Source organism: Emydura macquarii, unplaced genomic scaffold (genome assembly GCF_026122565.2).
Source record: "Emydura macquarii macquarii isolate MOO-44397 ecotype Brisbane River unplaced genomic scaffold, CSIRO-AGI_Emac_v2 contig_2205, whole genome shotgun sequence".
NCBI classification, from domain to species: domain Eukaryota; kingdom Metazoa; phylum Chordata; order Testudines; family Chelidae; genus Emydura; species Emydura macquarii.
In genome coordinates this window covers 23,222,790-23,249,259 of record NW_027132342.1, presented here as the reverse complement: position 1 = coordinate 23,249,259, position 26,470 = coordinate 23,222,790, and the positions used below count along the sequence as shown (strand labels likewise).

At 42.6% G+C, this 26,470-nt stretch overlaps 1 protein-coding gene across 3 annotated transcripts in view; it reads right to left on the bottom strand.

Moving 5' to 3' along the window:
- Window positions 1-13,932, bottom strand: part of ANKS1B (ankyrin repeat and sterile alpha motif domain containing 1B) — a 736,922-nt gene extending 722,990 nt beyond the window's left edge. For all 3 annotated transcript variants that reach the window (XM_067559741.1, XM_067559742.1, XM_067559740.1), the window contains exon 1: window positions 13,799-13,932. In XM_067559741.1, the coding sequence (XP_067415842.1) occupies window positions 13,799-13,932 (134 nt within the window). The remainder of the gene's footprint in view (window positions 1-13,798) is intronic.
- Window positions 13,933-26,470: the final 12,538 nt, after the last annotated feature.

The following is a 26,470-nucleotide window of genomic DNA, read 5'->3' as shown; positions in this document are numbered from 1 at the left end:
ATACCCAGTGCAGGCAGAATCTTTGGGGAATTTAGCTGTTAGCATTTAAGAAGTCTTTACTAAGCATGTAGAAACTGATTTTTTTTAAACAAGATATTTAAATTGGCCAAATTTAGGCAGATTTTCACAAGGATGGCAAACTGCACATTCCTGATACAAAGGCCACCCACTGCCATGTTTCAGGTCCCTGCTCCAAAGAATGTCACTAAAGCTTCTCAAAGAAAAGGTTGTCAGAATGTTTTAACATGGGCAAAACAATGTATTTTTCCTGGCTTCATTACTGGAAATAGCTGACCGCTTCTGGCTGAAATTTTCCCAAAAACTTCAGACTTGGGCAGACACCCAGCATGGAAAATTTCATCCCAAATGGTTAGTTTGGCAAAGTCAGCAGCAACTGAAAACAGGGTCTTTATAATGGAAAGTATCAGGTAGCCTTAATAATAGGTGGTGCTCCCAGCCCTGAATACTATGTCATGTTGTCCACTGTTGTGTGACCTTAAGCACAGCCCTAAGCAATGGATAGTACATAAGCTACACCCAATGAGGAGTAGCCCCACATGTTAATGTGACTGAGAGACACACGTTTCCAAGTCACAATTCCTCCCTTGCTTCCATCTTGCTTTGGGAAGGAATTTAGTGTTGGCCCATACCAACAGTAAATTACTACCTGAACCAACAGCTATTCCTTCCCCTTTCCTCTCGCCCTCACATGTGCTGATTCAGCTACCCTGGTCAGAGAGTTGGGAAGAGGGGCACCAATGTAGATTATACAACTATTCCTTGTAAGTAGCCCTATTTACTCCTATGCTCCCGGATCCAATATCCAGGTAGCACACAAGTGTAGGGGTGAGGAGTACTAACTCCCTTACACAGGCACAGAGTCCAAAACACAATCTAGCTCACAATGAAAATCATCTCATAACAGGCAAGAAGATTGATTGTTAACATATACATACATAAATGTAATATAATAAATTTAGTTTATATATACATTTATATTTGGTGCATTGAAATGTTACTTATCCCCCATTATGCAAGAAGGTTCCTGACTGATCACTTGGCCACTTGACTACATATGATACTACACTGCAATATATGTGCGCAATACAGAAAGCAAAGTGATTGCAAAATTATTTATGTGCATAATTTGACAAATTAGCCAGCGATGCCAAGCAGGATATGGAAGTGGATAAATAATTACTTGGGAAAATAGAACACTAAAAATAAGTGACAGTGATGTTATTGAGAAAAGTAGAGCAGAGGTTTAATTGAGATCCTAAGGTCACTACTTCCAATATTGGTTTTTTTAACCTACAGGAATGACCTAGATATAGAAATCAATTAGTCATATTTACTGGTAATTTAAAATGTAAACCAATGAACATTGACAAGGCAGCAATTACATTTAAAAGAATTTTAATAATAATCTCTTAACCCTCAGAACTATCATTCATCTGTAAAGTACAGCCTATAGGTAAAAGTCAAAAATACTTGGAAATAAGTAAAAAGCATTCAGTATATTTTGTCTATACTGTTTCTTCCTGTGTAAAATTTGGACAGCTTCTTTACTATAAATATGTAATAAAGAAGCAAGTACATTTAGTAAAATTATGGAGGCACTGACAGTAGTTCCATAATTAGAGCTGTGTTAGGCTTTGCAGGATCGCAAAAGCTCTCGGGGAGGGGAGGGGGGGGGGTAATTGTGGTTCTTCAAGAAGTGTTCCTATGGCTGCCCCACTTCAGGTGTGCATGCTCCTCATGAGCCTTTCATCTGAGATTTTAGATAGTAATACCCATTCATCCTGCACATGAACCCTAACCAGCCCCGTGCTCATACCGTGGCTATATAGAGCTGCTTGGACGAACTGCTGTCCATTCCTTCTCTATCACAAAGCTCCATTGTAGAGAACTCAGAAGGAGGGCAGGTAGTGGAGCACCTATACGGATACACATCTCAAAGAACCACAGTTACTGCACAGGATGAGTAATCCCTTCCTCTTCTTCAAGTAGTGATCCCATAGGTACTCCACTTCAGATGACTACCTAACAGTACCTTGTAAGGAGGGTGGGCAGGCGGACAGACTTCAGAGTCAAGTGCAAAATAGAAGATAGCACATTAGAGCCAAATATAGCAGCGGAAGCTTAGTTATGGGTTACTAAGTAACATTCACATAGGTTTGTATGGAGGTTCAAGTTGCAGCTCTACATATTTCAGCAATGGGACATTCTTAAGAAAGGTTACTGAAATAGAAAGAGATCTTACTGAATGGGTTCATGCTCTCAAAGGACGTTGGAGACTATGAGACTGATAACAGGTAATTGCAGCCAGATATCAATCAAGAGAGTCTTTGTTTGGCAACTGAAGATCCCTTAGATTTGTCTGCAGTAGACACAAGCAATCTGGGAGATTTTCTAAATGGCTCAGTCCTGTCCATATAAAAGAAGAAAGCCCTTCTGACATCAAGTGCATGCAATACCGCATCTGCCAGATTAATAGTCTGTTTAATGCAGAAATCAGAGGACACCTTTGGTTAGAATTTATAAGATGTGACTTTTTCCTTGAAAAACATTGTGAAAGGGGGATATGCCATCAGAATCTCATCTCCCCAACTCTTCAAGCATAAGTACTGGCTACTGTAAGGCTGTTTTTATCTAGAGGTCAAGGAAAGAGCAGATCACCATAGGTTCAAACGGGGTGGGGGATCTCGTAAGACATCTAAGCATCAAGTTGAAGTCCCAAATCAGGGTAGGACATTTGACTTGTGGAAAAAGATTTCCCAATCCTTGAGAAACCTCATTGTCACTGGATGAGTGAATACCAAAAAATCATCTACCGGGGAGTGGAAGGCCATAATGACTGCCAAATGTACTCTAACACAGCGGTTCTCAACCTTTTTTTCCCGAATACCACTCGGGTCAGGTACAGTCAGATCAAGTACCACTTGACCTGACTGTACCTTACCCAACTAACACTTGGGAAAAAAAGCGGGGGGGACTTTCGGCGGCGGCGGGGTTACATGGGGGGAACAATGCCCTCCACCGAAACCCTGTCGCCGTTTGCCCCTTTTTGGCGGCAGCGTTTCGTGCGAGTGGGTGGGACTTTCGGCGGCGGCAGGCAGCGCGGTACGGCTCGCGTACCACCCAGCCTTCTTCCGCGTACCACCAGTTGAGAACCGCTGCTCTAACAGAACTCAGAGACAACCCGGATTTTTTCAATTGCAGGATGTAGTTTAGCATATTTGACACTGAAGAGGACGCAAGCAGAATGTGTCTAAAGTTACACTAGTGGCTGAGTCACATCCACCTTTGCAGCCAAGTATTACAAGTAGACTGCTTCCTGCTAGGTAACAGTACTCTTTTTAACTCCTCAGAACAGGTTGTTTGCAACCCCACAAACAATCAACCAGCCATGAGTTGAGGGGAAGAACTCAGACGTTGAGATGAAGAATTTAACCAGAGAGAAAAGATGAGGGAAGGTGTGGAGAGTGATCAGTTGACAAACAGCCAAATGGATGAGATAAGGAAACCATGTCTATCTTGGCTACGTTGGGACAACCAGAATAACCCTGGCCTTGTCTTTCCTTATCTTGATAAGTACCTTCAATATTAGAAGAGTTGGAGGAAATGTATACAGCAAACCTGACGTCCAACAAAGGAGAAAGGCATCTCCCAAGGACTGGCAGCCCAATCTGCCTCTTAAGCAAAACTGGGAGCATTTCTTATTTCTGGACATGGTGAACAAGTCTCTCTGCAGGATGCCCAATCATTGAAATATGTTGTGGAGCACAATGGGATCTATTTCCCATTTGTGGTCCTGAGAGAAATGTTTAAAGGGAATCTGCAGTAATGATTTGACAGCCTAGAAGGTAAGCTGCTGCAACATTGATATGATTTTGTATGCACCAACTCCAGCATCTTACTGCTTCAGCAAAGCGAGAGGGTGACCTCACTCCCCCTTCACAGTTGATATAAAACATGCATGACATGTTGCCTGTCACAATCTTCACATATTTGCCGCTGATCAATGGCAAAAAATGGAAACAGGCATTTCTGACTGCCCTGAGTTCCAGCAAGCTGATATGTAGAGTAGTCTCAAAAAATGACCACCTGCCTTGAGCTGTGTGAGTGTCCAGGTGTGATCCCTATCCTAACAGGGATGCATCTGCTATTGTTACTGCCATTGGAATTGGTTAAGCAAAAGGGACTCCTGCACAGATGCTCTAAGGGTTTTTCCACCAGTCAAGGGATTTCTTCATGAATGTGGGCATCAAGAGTAATTTGTTCAAGCTGTGTTTGCTCAGCAAATAAACAATTCTGAGCCACCCCTGAAGGCAGTGCATCCACAAGCTTCCATGGCTTATCACAAAAGTACCAGATGCCATATGCCACTGTTGCTGGAGACAGTTTTTGGCTGGTGTCTGGAGGTTGATGTGGACTCTAGTAACCATATTTGACAGTGCTGCAACCTGTGTTGGGCGGTAGGCTTTGGTTGCTACCACATCGAAGTAAACAAGGACTTTTCAGTGTTTAATTGCAGATCCAATCTGAGAAGTAGATTTATAGCCTTCTGAGTGGCCATGAAGGCCTTGCTGTAGGAGTGTCCTTCAGCAGCCACTTGTCGAGGTATGGAAACATCAGGATTCCTCCTCTGCAAAGGTAAGCCATTACCACTGATAGAACCTTTGAAAAACACTCTGGGAGCAGAGGGGAAACCGTATGGAAGCACTCTGTGTTGCAAGTTGTTTCGACCTAGAATGAAACATAGAAATCTTCTCTGGGAAGACTGAATTGCTATATTAAAATATACATCTTGTAGACTGAGAGCTGAGAACCAACCCTCTTGGTCCAATGATGGTATCATTGCTACAAGTGTTACCATTTTGAACTTTTGTATCTTCACAAAGCTGTTGAGTAGCCTTAGAACTAGAATGGGTCTCCACGTGTTGTTCTTTTTTAAAATCAAGAAGTACTTGAAATAAAACCCTTTCCTTTGTGTTGCACAGCTACTGGTTCTACAGCACCCAAGTGCAGGAGAAGAGTCTATTTTCTGCTTCAGAGGTAGCTTGAGAGAGGGGTCCTTGAGGAAGGACGGGGAAGAGGGATTGGATGGCGAGAGGGAAGTAAAGTAGATGGAGTACCCTGCTGATATGATCTCCAAAGCTCACTTGTCCATAATGATAAGTTCCTAAGCCCACCAGAAGTGATAAAGGTGGTCACCAAAGCAAGGAAGGCACATGAATCACTGCTGCTGATATGAAGGGGAATGTTAACTCAGAACCCCGACCAATCCCCCATCAAAATTGGTGTTTAGAAGATTAAGGTTGCGAGGTCGCTGCTTGTGTTGAAGGTCTTTTCCTGGAACCTCTGTCTCTTATGCTGGGATTCATACAGTCTTCAGGAACCAGGGAATTGAGCAGAATGAGATCTCAATGCTGTCTTAGGATTTACTAAATTTCCTCATATGTAGATGTGTAAATTCCCAGAGAATGGAAAGTGGCCCTGGAATTCTTTAATGTATACAGAGATTTGTCAATGTTCTCCACAAACAATTTCAAGCCACTGAAGAATAGGTCCTTGATTGCATTTTGAAATCCTGAGAGCTGAAGTCAAGAGGCCCTCTCATGACCACCGCCATAGAAACAGAATGAGTGGCTGTGTCCGCAGCATCCAGAGATGCCTGCACAGATGTTCTGGCAAGAAGCTGACCCTCTGTAATGATTGCCTGGAATTGTTCCCTCTGCTATGGCAGAAGATACTCAATAAATGAATTAAAGTTCAAGTAGTTGGTGTGATTATATTTCACCATCAACACCTAATAGTTGCTGATTCTAAACTGCGGAGTAGCTGACAAATATGATTTACAGACAAATCAGGGCGCTTCTGATCTTTGTTGTACAGCACTGACTTAGCATCCATGTTGCATTCCATGTTCGTTGACCACCTCAACAACTAGTGAATTGGAAGAGAGATGAGAAAATAAAAATTCTGAATCCTTAGATGATACAAAATTTTGTATCTGCCCTCTTACAAGTGGGTGGTATAGTTGCTGCGGTATGCTAGATTATTTTTGTGGGATAAAACAGAGCCTGATTAATAGGTAACACAATCCAGGCAAATGATACATTGTTTTAACATTTTGCATACATTGCAGTAAGTTGTGACTCCTTAACCTCCTCAAATGGAATCTGTAAAAAGTCGATTATCATTTTAATGAGGTCCTGGAGCTGCTTGAAGTCATCAGCCAGGGATGGTGGGGAAGCTATGACGGTTTCACCTGGGGATGAAGAAGAGATGTTGGTTTGGGGGATAGAGGGGTGACCTCTCTTGTCCACTCTCACCTTCTGCTCCTCAAAGGTCTTTTCCTGTGGATCGAGCCTTCTAGAGAGAGAGGAGAATGGGGAATGTCTACCCTTATTGTGGTGACAAGTGGTACTAGAGGTCATATAAAACTGTTGATAAGCCATCCATGCATCCCAATGTGGCCAAGGAAGGGGCCCATCTGGTATAGGTATGAGGACCCAAGGATGTTCATACCTCCGAGATGGAGCCTGAAGGTGCCTCTCATGAGCACATCCTGCCTCCCTCAAAGTCTCTGAGAAAACACTCCTTTGATAATGAGAGCCCTGAACTGAAATTTGAGAGACAGATGAGAAGTCCTCATGCTCTTCCTCCTCAACATCACTTTGTAGAAGTGGTGCACCAGAAGAAGAAGGTGGTGACTCTGTCAGTACTGGGTGAATGTCCAGAGACCTAGAGAAACAGGAACAGAAAACAGACCAGTACAGAACAAAGGGGAGTCAGGCATCTCAGATACTGCAAGGTCCTGAGAAAGTCTAAATTCCTGCAGTACCAACATATTTCTCAGTACCAAGGTGGCAGCCTGGGCAAAGGTGATTATGGTAGTGGAAACAGATGGTACCATAGTCCTTACACGCTCTGAGGAGTGTCTGCTAACTGCTAGTCTGCTCTTCTGCAGCTGAGTGAGAAGAGGTAGTAGTCTTATCCTTGCCACCTCGATCCTGTGATGGCACCAAAAGATTGTCTGGAGCTGAAACCCTTAAAGTCCTCGGATTTGCTGGTGCTCATGGTACCTGAGGAACCTGCAGCCTTGTGGGTATGGAGTTTGAGACTGATGGATGCCAAAGTGGTTGCCTGAATTGGCAAGCATGGTTTCTTTGAGGTACATTACCTACCTGTTTTCTGGAGTCTTTTTGAGAGGAATTTTGAGTCTTCTTCTTAGATGCTTTAGGGGAGTGTGGTGTCTAAGTGGTTAAGGCAAGCTAATTGCTCGGAGACTGTTGTATGGGGGATCCCCTGGAGTGGATTAAGAAAACAGATGGAGGGAGCTCTCCATCATGAGGATACTTGATTTAATCTCACGGTTCTTTCTGGCTCTTGATTTTAAAGCCAGGCAAAAGTTACACTTTTGGGGATATGTGAATGGCCAATGCCAAGGACACATCAGAAGTGCCTGTCACTCACTGGGATAGCCTTCCGGCACAAAAGGCAACACTTAAACCAAAAGAACTAGGCATACCTTCTCAGCAATCTAAAGTGCCCCAGAGGGTAGAAACAAAAATAAAGGACAACAGTTCTTACAGCAATTTTTAAAAAAAATTTCTACTACTACTACTACTAAATGCCAGTACTAAAAACTAACTACTAAGTAAAACTGAAAGATTGCAGTTGAGGTAAGCTCAACTCTGACACTGTTGAGGCTCTGTCTGAGGCCGAGGAGGTTAAGATAGAACTGAAAGTGGTTAGTCTGCACAGCTCTATATATAGCCACAGAGCTGGATAGGGCGCATGTGTGGGTTAAACAGGCTCTGCTATCAAAAATCTCCAATCAAAGGAGCATGAGGTGCTTGCGCACCTGAAGTGGAGTACCCATAGGGACACTGCTCAAAGATGAGCACTAGGTTACCTTTTTTGGGGGGGGGAGGAGTAGAAATTATTCTGAGTGGGAAGGCATCTGTTAATTTTTTTAAAGTATATTTTGGTGACTGGCAAATGTTCATGGTAAAAGAAATAAATCTTCAAAAATAACACTTTTCAGAGATTTTGTCTGGTGTGCTTCACTGAATTTTCTACTCTATTTGCACAAAATTAATCACACCTACCAACCTCAATATTTACAGACATCAACATCAACCTTCTTTAAACTACAAACCCTTTTCCCCCTGGCTGAAATCTTTTTAGCCCTTCTCTTCAAAATTCATCTACTTAACTGAAAAGATAAACACTAAAACAAAGATATTGCCAATCTGCAGCAGCGTCAACATACAATTTCTCCATCTAGAAAGTGCATGGCCAGTGGAGCTGTAAAGGGCTGGGGAGGTGAAATAATAGGGGAAAACACCACATCATACATTTCACCAGTGGATAGATGTCTGAAGTTGGAATTAATGTTTTGAAGTATAGTGTGATCATGAGGAATGTAATGTATGTATTGTGTTACTGTACATGTTGGAGATTAAAAAAAAACAAACAAACAAACAAAAAACACAGACCTGGCTGTGTGAGCAGACACTATTAGAGAAGGGGAGCAAAGAGGAATAAAATCTGCAGACTTACCAAGAGAAAGAATAAAGGGAAAAAACTGAAAGGAAATATAATTGATGAAAAGCAAATTGATCAAAAAGTTTTATTAGATGAAAACAGATCCTGAAAACCGTAAATGAGATGCCCCTCATAGAGGACCTAAAATAAATGAACAGAAAGAATGACTGTTTGACCATCTATTGAAAGAACACAGGTCAAAGGCACCTAATAGGACAAATGAGGGACACCAGGTAAAGAAACCCTGCTTATGGATAAACTCGGTGCAAAGAGGTGCAGCCACACGAATGTTGAACCTGAGGAGCACTTCAAACTGAAGAGAAACAGAGGATCAGACAGCAAGAGCAGAACTGGACTTACAGCCACGGAGACAAAAAGTTGATTCTTCTCTGAAGTGACACAGTGTATTGTTGATTAATTTCTTTTGTTCTCATTAATAACAATGTATTTGGTATTAACTGCACAGAATAAGGAAGCTCTGCACAAACTCGCAACAGTTAATGTGATTGTAATCTATATCTTATTAATATAAGCAGCAAGTACTTGGTAATGTTCTATATTAATTAATCTCCTGGTATAACTTTTGGGTTTTCACTTAATAAAGTTCTAAAAATTTAAAATTATTCTTTTTGTTTTGATTTGCTTCTGCCTCCTCACAGATAGCTTAGCCTAGAAGCCTAGCTGGGTCACTGCAGTCACAGAGCAGGAGTACAGTGGGAACCAGGAGCAAAGGCAGGGGTGAGGCAGAAGCCAGGAGCAGAGCAGAAATCAGGAACAGGGTTGGTTGCAGGAGGCAGGCACCAGCAGGGCCCAATCCAACACCAACAGAGAGTCACCTAGCTGCTCAGACAACTTCCTGTGCCTCCTTCTGGCTTAAATATCATGGTTGGACCAACTGGAGAAGCTGGGCGATCCTCCAATCAGTGATCCTGTGGGTGGTGCCTTGGCTGAGGCTGTGGTCCTAGTAGCTCCTTGGCCCACCAGGTTTCAGCAGATATTGAGTGGAGGCTAGGATGCAATTGCTGTAGAGGAACTCATAGGCCTGGGTTTGAGACCCAAGATATCCCACTCTTATTTTAGAAAATTGAATAGCATTATTAGAGCCTTCCTGTAGGGCCCTGGTTAACTCCCATGGCTATCATTTTAAACTCCTATAGAGAAGGAGGAGTTTGGGTTCCCAATGTACAAAATTACTATTCAGCTTTTATGATGTCACAGATGTCAAACTGGTTCAACCATGCGAATACCCTTATGTCCACCCTTATGTGGGTGGAAAATGAACATCCATTAATACATCTATTCCCTCTGCTGTTCTCCTCGGTTTCTCGTTTGTTCAATGGAGAAAAATAAAGTGCCCACAATGACAGCTGCGTGAAGGGTCAGGACTATCCCAGCTATGAGGTACCAATTTAATCTTCACAGTCATGCAAAAGCACCCATTTGGGGCAACCCAGGACTTGCAAATTGGGACAAACCTATAAATTGGAAGAACTGGCCGAGTATGGGCATCATGTTGATTTCCGAGATAGTCAGTGATGAGGCCTTTGCCCCTTTTCTAATGCTAAAACAATGTTATGACCTGCCTTCCTCAGTGGACTTACTGTACTTACAACTAAGACAGTTGATAACTGATCAGTTTTGTCCAGATGCCCTATGTCTGCTAGAGGCCCCAGAACTACTGGGATCTTTAGAAAGGCTTTATAAATTCCCCAAACCCATGTCCACTATGTATATTTTGTTAATAAAGAGAAACTCCATGAATTTGGAGTTCTTTGTGAAATCATCAGAGGGGGCTTTATCCCAGCCCTTAGAAGAATCCCAGTGCCATAGCATATTAGATAAGTTTAGAAATGTCTGTGTGGATCTCAGTATATTCTTGTTATAACAAAAGATTTTATTCAAAATGTATTGGATGCTACTGAGGTTGTACAAAATAAAGGCCTTATCCTCTGATGTTTGTTGGCACTTGAAGAAAGAAAAAGGAATCCTGACACATATCCTATGGGACTGTCCAACAGCCAGGCAGGTGTGGAAGGAAATGGACACAAGAGTTAAAATAGTGCTCAGCTTCAGCAGCCAAACCTCAGCCAAAAATTATACCCTAGGATTTACCTGCTAAACTGGGTTTAGCTCCACCACAAAGACTTTGGAGTTTGAGGGCTGCAATGATCACCAAGCACATTATTCTACAAAAATGGAAGAATAGGTTTATGCCCAGAATAAAGCAGTGGTATTCGTAACTGTCTCAGTTAGCAGCCAAAGAAAGAATAGCCTATCACACAGAGAGCAATCATATGAATTCAAAGAAAATTGGACCCCATTTCTAGATAGATGTGGATAAAAAAAAAGTTAAGATGGCTTAAAGAATTCCAGACCTTCCCTCTTCCCACTGCTTCCTCTTCCTCTCCCTCTCTTCTCTCCCTATTCATGTATGTCTTCTCTTAGGCCTGATCTACACTGTCACCGGTGGTTGATGGGAGACATGTATCTCCCATTGACTTACATATGTTGTCGTACCGCAGCATCTCCACTGTGCTGTGTCAACGGGAAATGCCCTCCGATCCATGGAGCCCTACTCCTTTGGGGGGGTGGAGGGTGGATTAACGGCGTCAACCAGAGAGCACTTCTGGGATCGATCCCTGCAGCCCCGGTAGTGTTGACATACTCCTATTTTATTACTGTTACCCCACCATAATACAATATGTCTATATAGTTTCTGGTGCTGCAGCATTGACAAGTTGTAAAATTGCATAATTCTATTGGAGACCATATGAAGTATGCAGTATACAAACGGAGAGTCATTTCCCTTTTTGTTTCTTTAAGAAAAAAATTAATCACACATACCACTCAATCCTTTAATACTCAGTCTTGTAAATAGTTATCTCAAGACATAATTGGTGGGAAAAAATTTGAACTAAACCAAAAAGAACGTTTTTTTAGACTTTTGGCAAATTGAAAAGTTGAAAAAAGGTTTGTTTTGTGTCAAACAAAACATTTCATTTAACCTGAAACGTTTTATTTTGATTTGGAGCATTTTTTACATTTTAATTTTTTCTAAAATAAAATGTAAACAAAAAGCCATATGGAATAAAAAACAAACATTTCATTTAAAAATTGTTGAAATAAAAAAAGTTAGATTTTTTAAATGTTTTTGTTGCATTACATTGTGGCAAAATCGACGCAAATTTACAAAACGTTTTGGTGTCGCCAAATCTGCATTTTTCACCAAAAAAAGTTTTGGTTGAAAAATTTTGCCCAGCACTACTTACTATTGTGAGAAGTCCTAGTGACAAAGTAATAATACTATTGACTGCAGAAAATGCTACGCTCAGCTACGCAAAGCACAGCATTGGGTCTATATAGATTGTGCACTTTTATATATCAGTTCACTATTTAATTCTTTCATAATTTATTTTAAACGTGTTGTATGTTGTATTCTTATTTCTGAAGTTTCCTGTTTACATTTCTTCATTTTTAAAAGGTTGAAAAAGCTTATCCATTGATTTTGTTTTGAGACATAACATTAGAAGTTTCGTGGTCACAATAATATACTAGTTTTACTTTCATTATAATAAAACAAACCAAAGTGCTTACTGTAGAAGAAAATATCTGACTTATACAACATGAAATGTTTGTCACTAATGATCAATGACTACCATAACCCATTAACCAATATTCTATTATATCCATTTGTACATCATACAAACCACACTGTGAATACAGCTAATATGCCAGTTTTCTATAATCGGAAAAACACAAGCAAACACACTTTCTTACACAGAATTATAGGACTTGTGATTTTCAATAAGAAAGTACCAGTGCACCAGCAGGGCAGAGGGACCAGCTCTAAAAAATAAATTAACTATATAAATATATCCAGTTGAAGTGGTTCTTAAATGGATAATCATTGTACTGAAATAAACTACATTCTGGTAAAATGATGTTGTTACAGAGAAATATGTATCACATTGTAATAAGTGATGCTTATCATTTAAATTCAATCAATTATCTGACAGGCTATTCAATTAAAGTACCAAAAGCAATTATACAAATGTATTTTAACTTTGGCCAACATATTAGTAATTAAATAAAAGTTAATTGTGTTGCGGCCACTATGGCATCACAAAGGTTTGATAAACTGTGTATCTAAACTGTTGTTTATTGCGATAAAAAATTAAAATAAAAAAAAATTAATAGAGTTTAATTGGTATAATTTTGACAGGAATATTACAGTTCCTACTATGGAGAATATCATAGGTTATATAAATAAAGTGGCCTGTAGAGATGTACTGGCAGTATAATTTTCAATGAGTTAACCTTTCTTGCCTTTCATTTAAAGAATTTCCATTAATCTGGGCCTGTTTCTTTTCTTCCAGTAGAACACATTTAATGATTAGTTCAAGTTTTAGGTCAATTGTGTTTCAATTCATTCTGCCTTGCTGTGCTGTGTCTAGTATAATGTACAGCACTGGTAGCAGATTGCGTGCTGCAGACCTTTTATTTGAAAAATGTCAAATGCTTGTGATAATGTACTTTTCACTTGCAACATGCTGAAACTTCACATCAAAAGCCCTCCTACAAACTGCATGAGATATGACTAAAGACTAAAGTTGACTCCTTTCACCCAGATAGACTCAACTAAATCCAGATATCTTGAAAGTACCACTACTGTTACCTAAACTGCTCCATAAGTTTTACATCTACTCTGTGTTGATGACCTCTCTTCAAAAGGTTCACTTTCTTCATTTTATAGACTCATTACCCTGGCATGGTTAATTTCTTCTGCAAGTTAGGGTAGCAACTATGGGTGAGAGCCTGGGAAGAAGTTATGGCTTTTTCCATATAACACACAATAGCATCTCTGTCATTAGCAATTGGATCACATTTTGTAAAAAACCATTCAAAGAAAAAAAAAGAGATAGAACATTTTAAAGGAAACCTGAGTAACTACACCATTGTGCAAAGCAATCCACCCAACAAATGCATAAGTTCTGCACCAATGTTAGTAATATAGGAGAAACAAGCACCCTGCTGACACAATGAAGGCAATACATTCAAAATTCCTCTTTTAATATAATGAATGTCTGTGACTTTAAGCACTGACACATTGTACTTGCTAACGAGAGTGAACATTTTGTGGTTACTATGAAAAATACAGGCATGAGGATGGTGAGGATGGTAATGATGGGGAGGGGGAAGGTTAATATCCCCAGCACCTGCTGGGGATTCATGTCCCTACCTCAGTAAGCTGGATAGTGGAATAGCTCCAGATCCACTGCCCAGGATCCCTCCTTTCCTCCCCGACAGGAGTTTCTCCACGAGAGCCACATTCCCAGTCCGGGCAGCTTCCAGCAGCTCCTGGTCCTTGCCCATGGTCAGTAACCAGACAGTCCCTCCCGCCCCCCCTCACGAAATACTATAGACAGAGCTAAACCCTTCAAAAAAAAGTCCCCTCCCTCGATCAAATAATCTCCTCCTTGCCTAAAAGCCCTGATTCAGATCTGGGCAGAGAGGAGATCCCTGCAGCCCCTACAGAGCAGCAGCAGGAGAATCACCTCCCCCTAGTTTCACTAGCTCATTTCTGGGTGGGGTGTGTAGCAGCAAAGCTGGGAGGGGGACGAGAAGGGAGGAAATGAGGCCAATAAAGGACCTTCCCCCACATCCCCCAAATCCCAGCCTGCAGGGTGGATGAGAGGGGCAGGCTCAGCCCCACAGCCTATTGAGGCGAGGGGGAGCGAGAGATAATGACCAGCAGGGAGGAATGGACCGAGGAGGCGCAGCCCCGACCAGCCCAGGCCCGTTGCTGGGGAGACACAGATCTGGCTCTCTGAGTGGCTAGCTGGGTTTGGTCCCACCCACCTCCCTTCTCCTTCCCCAGGATCCCAGTCCCAGGCTCCCAGCGCCTCGCCTCGCTTTGCTCCTGCAAGCGATGTGCTGGGGATTCTGTCACCTCGACCGGCCCGCCCAGCAGCGGCTCCTCGCGCTTCACTGCGGGGCCGCGCGCGGCGGGACCGTTAACGGCTGCTGAAGACAAGGCGCTGCGCGTGCTGGCGGGGGGCGGGGAGGGGGGTGTCACATATAGCGCAAGGCAATGGGGTCTCGATGGCGCCGCGGGTGATAGGAGCAGGTGTTCTCGATGCAACTGAGCCAGGGGAAGCCGGGTGGTTCTTGCTGTGGCCTCGGAATAGCTGCAGCCGGATCAGCGCTGGATCTTGGGGGAGAGGTGCTGAGGGGTCGTCGGGCCTCACGCTGGGATCCGAGGGCAGCGTGACCCCCCTCTAGTGGTGGGGCGGGGCTGCTTCGTTTATGAGGGGAGGGGAGAGGGAGAAGGACTCAGAATCGCAGATGGGAGCGGTAGGGAACGCGAGGGGTGGGAGGGGAGTGGCGACGTTCAGCTCCCGGCCAGGCACCGACACCTTGGGGAGACCAGGCCAGACAGAGGGGTCGCCTGGATGCAGCCACGAGCTCGTCTGGGGGGACATTATAGCTGGCCACACAGCCGACCCCTGCGGTGGGGGGGAGGTAAAATCCTGGCTCCATTGAAGTCAATGGCAAAATTCCCCCTGACTTCACTGGTGTCAGGCTTTCACTCACTGAGTCAGCAGGAGTCCACTGAGCTTGGAGGGCCATGGCCTCACATTTGTCAAAGGGGTGGGGGGGCGAGTTGCGGGAACCAGGCCCCCTTTAGACTTCATCTTCCCTGGGGCTGGAGGCGCTGGTGGTGTTGGCACAGAGTGTTTTAATGGGAAGGTTCTTCCTTGATGATGATGAAAATTATTCTTCTCCCATCTTGGCAGCTGGAGTAGTTTTCTTCTTCAACTGGAGTGGGTTTTATAAGCTATGTGGAAAATTTGCTCTGTGGCCTGAATCATTAGTTGATCTTTGTCTAATGCACTGTTTATATATGGAAAGTCAATTAATAACCTTTTCACCCAACTGATTTAGTAGATTACCTTTAGTATTTATTTCTGTAGCAACACAGGTGTTACAGGCAAATAATAAGACCAAGCCCCTTAGAAGTCCTGCCTCATCAAAAGCAATAGCAATGCACCCATTAACAGTGGGTGCAGGTTGAGGTCATAAGTTAGATCCTGATCCAGTAACTCACATGAATAAATTTATGCATGCATGTGTTTGCAGGATCAAAGTCTTAATTAATAACAAAAAACATATCATAGTGGGCAAGAAATTAAGAAAGGCTGGAGAAGGCTAGGAATATTTAATATGCTTCTTCAACAGTCTATGTTCAAGTCAAAGGAAATTTACCTGTTGACTTCAAAGGAGTTGGATTAAGTCCTTGGTAGGGAAAACTGCTCTTTTGGGGAGCCATAGTTTTTTCCATATTTAGCAGATCCTATAACAGTTTTGTTTTAGTTGATTACATTATAACTTTTTTAAAAAATGAATTTGTTTATATCTTAACTTTTCTCTAACTGTAAAAATATACCATTTGGAATCACAATCTAGCGATTATGCTGCAAATCTAGCTGTTCACAGCATATTTAAACAAATAAAATCCACTTTCTATCCAGAAAATGAATCTTTCATATTTTAAATTTTTTAGGATGTGATGGTTTCCCCCATAATGGTAGCAGAACACTTAATAGGGCATCTAAATGCGAATTATTAGGTATGGAGACTCTATAGCTCTTGCCTTCTTGACAGAATTATCGTTGTTTGATATAAATATTAATTTTAGGACCTGATTCTGTAAGACTTTACTCATATAAGTATGTGTGTGTTTCCATTAAAGTTTATTTTTGTATAAATAAATACATGAATTAATATTTGCATTTTCAGCCCTTAGTCACAATGGATCTGGGTCACATTTAAACCAGCAATCTAAAGTAGAGATAATAAAATACAGTCCTTATTACCGAACACCTGAGTCATCCAAGTCTATCCCTGAAAGTCATTATAAATGGGGTAACCCCCATATTCCAGCATCTAGATAGTTGCCCATTATATGGCTGGCCAATTGTAGCCTTTAGTTCCATCAGCCAATGGGATTGCATCTATCTGAGCATCTAATGTGGTACATGATGTATATGAAGGTATTGAAAACACTGGCCTTGACTCTGCAATAAACTCCACACCTGCAGACTCTTGCACCTGTGCTGAGCTCTGTTGAAGTCACTGGGGTTCCACACAGGCTCAGAGGTCTGTCTCTGTGGTGCTTGTTGCAGGGCTAAAATCTGCATGTTTGCAGATAATAAGATTGGAAGCAGAGCAAATACTAAAGAGCAACCAGAGTTTAAGAATTTGGATTGGTTAGGTGATTGAACCAGCAGATGGCAAATGACTCAGTGTAAACAAATGTTACATAATTAGTCTGGGGAAAATAAAATCTAAGGATGTGCTAAGTGAAAATGCCATCCAGGAGACAGATTAGGAAACAAATAGAGGAGCAGGGTGGAAATATCATTGGGCCAAATTGTGCACCCATTGACACTGGTAAATTCAGTGTGGTTTCTTGGGTGTAGCTGAGTTCAGAATATACCAAATTGAAGCCATCAGCCCAGTGTCGAGCAGCACTAAAATATCCAGACAGAGTATTAGGTTGTGTTAGCGGATAATAGAAAATAATTATTCTAAAAATTAGAAAGCAAAATTGATAAGGAATTTGGGCCAAACTATGTAATAGAAGGGTTACACATGGATAAGTGCCTGGGGCAGCTGAAGCAGAGAATTCAAGACACAACTTGATCTGTTTCTAGAGATGACATTGATAGTAGAGTGCAGTGAAAAAGCAGAATGATGGGATTAAATTGAACCAAAAAGGGCAGGTATATTGGGCCAAATGGCCTCCCCTCTTCCTAAAAGGTCTTATATTCTTAATTATTTATGGTATAATCACAGCATTGTGAGCAGTGTTGAAAATTACATGCACCACAAATAAGTTAAATAGGGTTAAAATGTAGAAATACAGCTTTGTTATATATGCTAAGTGATGAGGATAATTTGTAAAATAGCCAAAAGATGTTTCAGTACCTTTTATGCTTTTTGAATAACACTGTTCTATACCTGAGCAGAATATTGATTGTGATTTTAATACTTGGGCAGGCATTTTTCACTTACATCCATTTTGGCATCATTCATCCAATTCTAAAATTTCTCTGTAGCAGAAACATAGGTTTTAGTTTCCATTTTCTTTGTATTTGCCAAAAAGCTAAAGACATCAGTTAGCATAACTAGAAACTTCTTAATGTGTTTATCACTTCAAAATATGGGTATGATTGTAACAAGTGTGTTGGTGGCAGTGTAAAAACAGTCAATAAAAGAACTCCCCATCACACAGTTTTCTTATCTCAGCGGGACAGAATATAATTCCTTGACTTCCCCTTCTTTCTTTAATATACCAATTTGAAGGCAGATTAAGTTGGGTTTTCTCTCTCCTTCTCCCCCTTTATTTACAAGTAAAATGATAGATAAACTCAAACATAAACAGTTGCATAGCATACCTAAGCATATCACTACCTAACACTAACGATTCAAAAGCTCTCATCAATTCTCCAACACAAAGACTGTGTAAAAAAAAATGCTAAGAACTCAATCAAGAGTGCTGGTGGCCATTATGAGAGACAGCTACAAATAATGAAACAATATATCAAGTTAATTTTGGTAATAAAAACATTATTTTCCCTTTCCCCAACATTGCATACCCTGAATGAGGTCACGGACAATGGCTGCCCCTGTGCCCAAGGGATTAAAGGGTACTGCTCCCCACATACTCCTAAGGTAGTGCATATCACCCCAAAGACTTTGAGAAGCAGTGTGTCTTTTGGGCTTTACACAACAAACATAACATGAAGGAACTAAACAGGCATAGTGAGGTCCAAATGACCACTATACACAATATGCAAAGCCTAGCTCCATATACACCCTGCTATTCTAGGGGAACACAGAACAGAACACAGAAAGCACCATGAGAGGGGCTGGATTGTCTTCCACAGAGAAAATATGCTTCCAGTTGTTTATAATGTTCTTCTCCCCCAGTTCATAGCACAGGAGGGCTTCTCTGAATCAAACAGACAAAAGAAAGGTCCTCTCCCTCTCTTTCCCTTATGAGAAAGGGGACTTGGTATGAAAACAGAGAAAGGCAAAGATGGGCTGACTATCAAGCAGTCTTTCTGGATTCCATCCTTTGGGCTTAATCTGCCAGTGGATTTATTGTCTTTTAATGGGGGAGACTACTCCAGCCCCTCCTCTTGGGGAGTACTGTGTTGCAGCTGTACTATGTGGCTTCAAGAGCAGTGAGGCCTGCTTCTGTCTCCCTTTCAGCTGGCAAATTTTCCCTTCTTACATTCCCTGCTCCTCTCCCTCTTCTCTCCCCCAGCAGAACAAGCCTTGCAGGTGTGCCTCCTTAGAGCTGAACTGGCCCAGAAGAGCTTGTTCATCTTCTCTCCACTAGAGTGAGGGTGTGTCCCTTCACAATTTGCAATACCATGTGAGGAAAAAGCAATGCAATTTTTCATGGCATAGCCAGAAGTGTTATATAATGGAGCATGGAAATAATTGTTTCTGTTTATACAGCTCTGCTTAGACCATGCCTTGAATGCACATTCAGTTCTGGACATCTCATTATCAGATGGAGGGAATTCAACAAACAGCAAAGAGAATCAGGTTATGTCTTCCTGCTCTACAGTTATACAAGCAAAGAGGGCATGTAAGAAAATGGTCTCCTCTCCCTTGTGACCCTACACAGCGGCAGGATGCAATTGCAGACTGCTTTTTCTGTATGCCCACTGGGGCTCAAGACACACCATAGGGGAAGAGTCAGGGCCCTGTTTCCTCAGATACTAGCGCTAACCACGTGATGAGGAATGTGCTGCATTCCTTCTAAGGTTCTAATAGCAGGGAGTTTGCTGTTCCTGCATTCTCTGGACCTGCATGGTTGTGCCTACATTAGAGAACTGAACCACTGAGAAGTGAACTGGTGGGGTAATACTGATGTAAATAGTAATGGTGTCTCCATCAGCCATGGCATACCTGGTGCAATTTTGCCCAGATAAGGGCTAAGATTAACGAACATACTACTTAATTTCTTTACATGCATTTGGTGTATTACAGTGGGTTGAATGAGCAGTATAATCATTCCCACAGCCCTCATGTCCTGTGCTAGTTTTACATCACTTTGCTCTCAGAATATGCCCTGACTGTTTTTCATGCATTAATGTATGAAATGTACAATGAAATGTGATTGCTTATAGATAAGAGCAGCATGCTAATTAAATGCTTCAGTCCAGCACATGAGCTGACAGATACAATATAATGAAAAAACTTTGGCTATATTGCCCAATATGTAGCTTATTGCCATAAAAATCTCCTATATTTTCAGTTGGTACATTGCAGTTGCTGTGTGACTTAAAAACATATTGTTCCACACTTGTCTTCCATCTCTGCACCCATGCCACACATCAGCTTTTGGTCAGCTGTAGGGTATGTTAAGAGGAAAGCCTCCTCTGAGACATGCTAGCAGTGAATGGCATAGAACAGAGCTGAAGAAATTGATTACCATTAACACAGAGCACAAATGAGATTCTTGGTGTGTGCAGCACTATTTGTACAAGCGTATTTGGACAAACATGATACCTGCATAGCAAAGTACACAAAGGAGATCAGACAAGCCACCTAAATAATAACTGGTGCACTGTGGGATGGTAGGACTGCTTGCACTGCTAGGGCAATTTTGCCAGTGATTCCCATCCTCACTGATTCTCCACTGGTGGAGACTGGGTAGTGGAAGACTATATGGTGATTAGCCTTGCTGAAATCAAGTCTAATCCAAAGGGTGAAGTGATCGCCTGTGCATCCATTGGGTGCATTTGAGTTTCTGGATATGTGCTTGGATGACCAAATGGTGGTTAGTACCCCAAATTTCTCTGTACACAAGTCCTTGAGGCAGAATCATTTTAAAGCCCCTACTGGGAAGGAAAAGGGGTGTAGCTTCATACCTCACTGCATACAAGACTGTGCCTTATAGGTGTCACCTGACTCATAATGAGTCAGGCACTAAGGATAAGGAGACTGTTGATTGATGAGGAAAGATTCAAAAGGATATGATTTGGTTAATGTTGATTAAGGGAGGGACATAACTCTCTACATTGTATAAGGTGGTATAATTGGGAATAATGGGAAGAAATATGAAAGAAAAATGCAAAATGAAATCTGGAAAACTTCCAAATGATGCCAGTGAGACTTGAGAAATGGAAATGGTGCAATCTTATAATTTGAATAGTTGAAAACTACCATGGACAAAGCAATAGCAAATATTCAATAAGGAACCGTCCTGCATTAGTAGTGTAATTAACTAGATGACTTAATAAGTCTTTTCTAGTTTCTGCAACTTTTTTTTAGAGAGCAAGCATGTAGAAGCTAGCTAACTCTGGACTAGATTTCTGGGCCTGGCCAAGCTCTCATTGCTATGGTACCCAAGTAGAAGTGGGACAAAGATGTCTCTGTCACCTTTATGACCCCAGATTTCAGGATCAGTTCAACCCCCACCTTAATTTAAAACAGCCTCAGGACTGCTCTAACTTGCACTTGATTGCCTTAATTCTGTTCTGGCAAGTAAACATTTGTTGGATCACAGATGCACTTTGGCCACACCCCCAGACCTTCGGCCATGCACATGACTTCATGCCCTACCTCCATTTTAGTCAATTTCCTAGTCATTGGATTTTTAAAATAGTCAACTTCATGTTTTGTTGTTTACCTCTGAAATTTCATAGTGTTGTAACCATGGGGGTCCCAACCCAGAAGGAGGTCGTGGGGGAAGGGATATCACAAAGCTATTGTAGGGATGGTCATGGGATTGCCACTCTTACTTCTGACTGCTCCTGGCACGGTGCTGCCTTCAGAGCTGGGCAGCCAGAGAGCAGTAGTTGCTTGCCAGGCGCTAAGTTCTAAAGTCAGCGCTACCACCAGCAGCAGTGCAGAAGTGAGAGTCACAGGTTATGGGTAGATGGGTTACCATATGTCCGGATTTTCCCAACAGCCTCCTTCCCGGGTCAGGGGCTAACAGTTTGAGCCATAGCCTCCTGCCCAGGTTGGGGGCTGTCTCAGCCAGCAGCCGTGGAGCTTCCTGCAATTGAGGGAGATTCCCAGAGGTAGGTTTGACCCAGCTCTGGGAGTAGCCCCTGCAGGGATGAGGAAGTCCCATCTCTCCCCAGTCCAGGCCGGGACTAACATCTGGAGCCCCCAGCGTTGCCCCTCCCCTACAATAGCCAGATTTCATGGGGGAGATAAGATTTCATAGTCTGTGACGTGTTTTTCACAGCCATGAATTTGATAGATCCCTACCTATAATGTCATCATACTCTTTAGATGATGGGATACCACCTCAACAGCACCTGTCAGAAGCAATTTCTGCACTTCTGAAAGTAGAATAGCTGTGTAAGAAGGTTCTCTGAAAAGAGAAGGGTAGGGAGAATTGAAAGAGAGTAGTTTCTCAACTGAATGACAACCCTTTTCTATAATTTCTAAGATTCATTTGTCTGATGTAATAAGCCTCCCCTTTCTTGATAAAATGGACTAGCCTATCTCCAAACAGAGAAAGGGAAGGATCCTTGCTGATTGGTTCTCGATTGGTACTCTTCACATGTAATTCAAGGTCTGGTATTCAACAAAGACAACAGGGAGAAAGCAGATTGTTTAGATTTAGTCCTTGATTTAAAAGACCTGTTCTTCTGTTGGCTCTGGGAAGATGTAACCTGTTGGTGTCATTGTTGATTACTTTGATTTGACAAAAATAAGTCAAGGAATATTGCAAATAATACTGTCTCTTGTAATGAAAAGAAGGAGTAGAAGGTCTTCTTCCTACTACAAGAATTCAAGCCCAAAAATCTTGTCTCCTTTAGCTTTTCCAGCAAATCATCTATCTGTTCACTGAAAAGACCATCCCCTTCAAAGGGGAGAACATCCACCTTAATTCTAGTATACAGAGACTAAGCAGTGAAGTCAAGCATGTCTTCTTAGAGTAACTGCAGAAGCCAATGCTCTGGCAGAAGAGTCAGAGGCATCAAACAAAACTCTGAGAGCATGCTTTGCCAGATTTTGATCCTCCATTAGGATTGCATTTTCCAGTTTCCTTTTGTAATCTAGCAAATCCTGCACAAACAGTGCCATCTTTTCCCATAGGTGGAATTGATAGTGGGCCATAACTCCTTGATGATTTGCCACCTAATATCAAGAGAGGAAGAGGAAAACACCTTTCTCCCAAGGTCTCCCAATATATCTTCCTTTCTCTATCAATAGGGATGGAATGTGCTTGTCCATACCTAAACCTGCTACCGGCAGCAACCACTATCAGTGAATTAGGTATAGGGTGTTTCTGGAAAATATGAAAAACCATCCAAGGATATCTGATATAATTTGTCTGCCCTCTTGGAAATAGGCTGGCAAGAGGCAGGAGTGGACCAAACAGTCTTAGCAGGCTGCAGCAGACCATCAAGAATTGGTAACAATATCCTACACTTGGATGTAGCACCAAGAATGTTGAACACCTGATAGGAGGTTTCCTCCACAGCTACTGAAGGTAAGTTCAGTGTGGAAGCCATACAATCCACCAGACCACTGAACTGCAGAGCATCCTCAGAAGGGGAAGAGGCAGAAGCCACTCCCACATGCTCATCTGGTGACAAATCAAGATTGTCAAGTGTGTCAGTATGCTCTTTTTCTAAAAGTGGAGCTATATCCTCTTCTTCATACAGATATTAGGCACCACTGCCTGAGATGCAGACAGATCCACTGGAACTGGATCCAAGGATTTCTCTCCACCATCAGATCTTTTACAGATGAAACATCACCTCTCCATCCATAAGGACAAAAACTCAAAAATTCCTATGGCAGCATCCAATAAGGCCATGGAGCCTAGGATTGCCAGTCTCCCCAGCAATTGGGATCTGGGAACATACCTGCAGGAGGAGGAGCAAAAGGGAGCATGAACCAGGAAGAAACGTGTTTCTTTATTCTTTCTCTATCCTCCTCTAGACACAGATCTGGCCTCAGATCTGTGATGGAGTGCACTGGAGACAGCAGTGGACCTGGAAGGTGGAGAGAAATGAATGGAGAGAAAGTTTTATAGCGACCTTGTAGGAGTCATTGGAGGAGGAGGTAAAGAAGGATTAAGAGAATCTGATTAACTGATAATCTCTTCTGTTCTTCTCCTTTCAGATGAAGATGCCGCCAACCTTGGAACCAATGAAGTCTGTCTCTTCCTTGAGACCCTCTCGTTTGGATCCAAGGAATGCTCACAAGCTGAAAGGTGTACATCAACCACCAACGTAAAATTCCTCTTTGAATCTGAAAATAGACCTAGACTTGGAGCAGAGGGTTGAAGCCAGAGATGAAGATCGGGAGAGGAGGGGAACAGGAACCAGTGAAATACTCAGGTCCACCGCTTTGGTCCTTGAAGCTGAAGCTAGAACTGGCCTGGGTTTCAGAGCCAGAACTGTAGAGACACTGTCAGAATTGGAGAGATCTGACAGATCGGACATGCAGGATCTGGCACTGCTAATAGTGGCCATCTTCTCCCTTGCCACCTTCTTCAGAACTGACACAGCTAGAGCCAACAACGAGGCTCTCGGTTCCATAGCAGGCACTCTGCCCTTCTCCAATAGCAGTGCTTTCAAAGCCCTGCATGCTTGAGCAGCAGGATCTGGAGCTCTACCTGACAAAGATTCTTGTTTCCTGGAACCTCTAAGCAAGCTGAAGGAAGTCAAAGGAGTGGAGACTGGCCTCAGATGTTGGATCTGAAGCGTGCCCAAAACCTCAAGGGCCTCAAGGGCCTTTTTAAGAAGCATCTGCATTATGTTCTGCCTCTCCTTGTGAGCTCTGTGTATGAAAATCTGACAGATGGAACACCCAGAATGAGAATAGCTGTCTTCTCAGCACTTCAGGTACCTAACATTGTTACCTGCATAAATCTAGGGTACCCATCTATATCCTACCAAGGGCTCAAGGCATGACCCCCCCTCCCCCTTTTCCTACAAGGCATGACCCCCCCTCCCCCTTTTCCTACCGAGGGCTCGGGGTGTAAGGCACCTACCCTTAACCCACTGAGCTCAGGGAAAAAATATGGTCAATTTAAGTACCCACCCCTACCCACGGGGCTTGGGGCTTTACAGGTCTGCAGGATCTTTTATGAGTGAAAGACCCTTAGATAGCAGTGCTCTATATATTAGCTACACACAGAGAATACATATGCCAAGCAAATCTGTTATGCTCACCACTCCCAATATACAGAGAAACTTCACCCAATGGTCAGTTAGAATTCACTCATCTTTGGTTGCCGGTGATGCTTCTGCATGTCATGGTCATGCTGAGGGCTAAGAGTTCTGGCAGCTTGATGTTGAACTGCAATCCAGCGATGGTTTTTCATTTACATTATATAGGTAAAACCAGCTACCTCTTTAACTTTACTAAACCTATCCTATTATTCAATACTCCTAGCTAACAAAATTTAACAAATCACACACTAGCACCTAAGTTTTTTCCTCCCTGCTTGTCTTTTTTGCATTTTTTTCTTATGCCCAAATTGTAACTTATTTATGATCTTTGTTTGTGCAGATGGTCAGCATAAATTCGCTGGTCAGAGCCTATCTTATCTATCTTACCCTTTGCTGGGTCTTTCTGTATCCTCCCTAAACTTCCCAGCATCTGGATGTCTCTACTGTACAACCCTTTATAACTCTTGTTAGAGGCATTCCTGAGGTGAAGGGTGCTTTACCAGCAGTGGAGCATTTTTTCTTGATTTTAGTGGTGAAATCCCTATTTCACCCAAGGCTGGTTTAATATGGGGATGAGTAAAGTCCCAGGCCTATACATTATGGGGGTGAGTTAAGCCCCAGGCCTACAACATGGCCATCCAACACCAGGAAGATAGCTGGGCATGAAGTATATCTCTTGAATCATGGTGTCAGGAATTAGGGCTTGCAGCTGAGCCTGGAACCAGCTGGCTTTGCCTCACTAGTGAGCAATAGAAGTCTCACAGTTGAATCACAGTCAGCTTGTAGCAGAATCACCTGACTGGCCAGACTGTTTGATTGGCTGGAGGAACCAAGAGGTGTGCTCCTAAGCCCAGCAGCAGCATTAAGACAATTGCTCAATACTTATGCCACAGTTGCAATTGCTCATACCTGCCTTGTTACCAACCTTGCTCCTCCAGCTGGGGGAGGGGCTTTTAGCCATGGGCGGGCTTGTGCCTGCCCACAGCCCAGTACCCAAATAGTACCAACCTTGCTCCAGTCCTGCTCCGGCTTTGTTCCCAGCCTTGCTCCAACCCTGTTCATGCCTTGTTCCTGTCCTTTTGGTTCCTGATTCTGGGTTTGACCCTTAGCTCTGACTCCTGGTTTCTGACCCACAGCTCTGACCATTGGCTCTGGCTCCTGTTTCCTAACTTTGGCTCCACCCACAAGGCCTGGCTGCCCACTGCTCTGTCCATTAGGCCTGGACACCTACTGCTTTGCCTATTAGGCCTAGCTGCCTAGCACCCCAATACATGGCACCCTGTTTCTTTTTTCTTCTCTTTCGCCAGAACCCACTAACTTATACTTATCACTAAACTAGAACTATACTAAAACAATTATAAAGACCATAAGAATTGAAGAAAACCACAGATCCAAAGAGACCAGAATAGTTTACTTCTTTCTGGCACAGAGGTTGGAAGAAACTGAGGTGGCAGAGAGTGCTGCACCCCCTCATAAAATCTAGCACTCAAAACATTTGGAGATGCTATGGGGAGAGGTAGGAGGAGGTGCACAGGTGGTCTAATTGCCACTGCTTGGCAAGGTCCTATCGTTAGGACAAGGCAATGCAATGCCCATCAGTAGGAATATGGAGAGCCACTGAAATAACTTCAAATCCTTCTTTACTATGTTTTCCACCTCTCCCCCCCCCTCCCCCCCCCCCC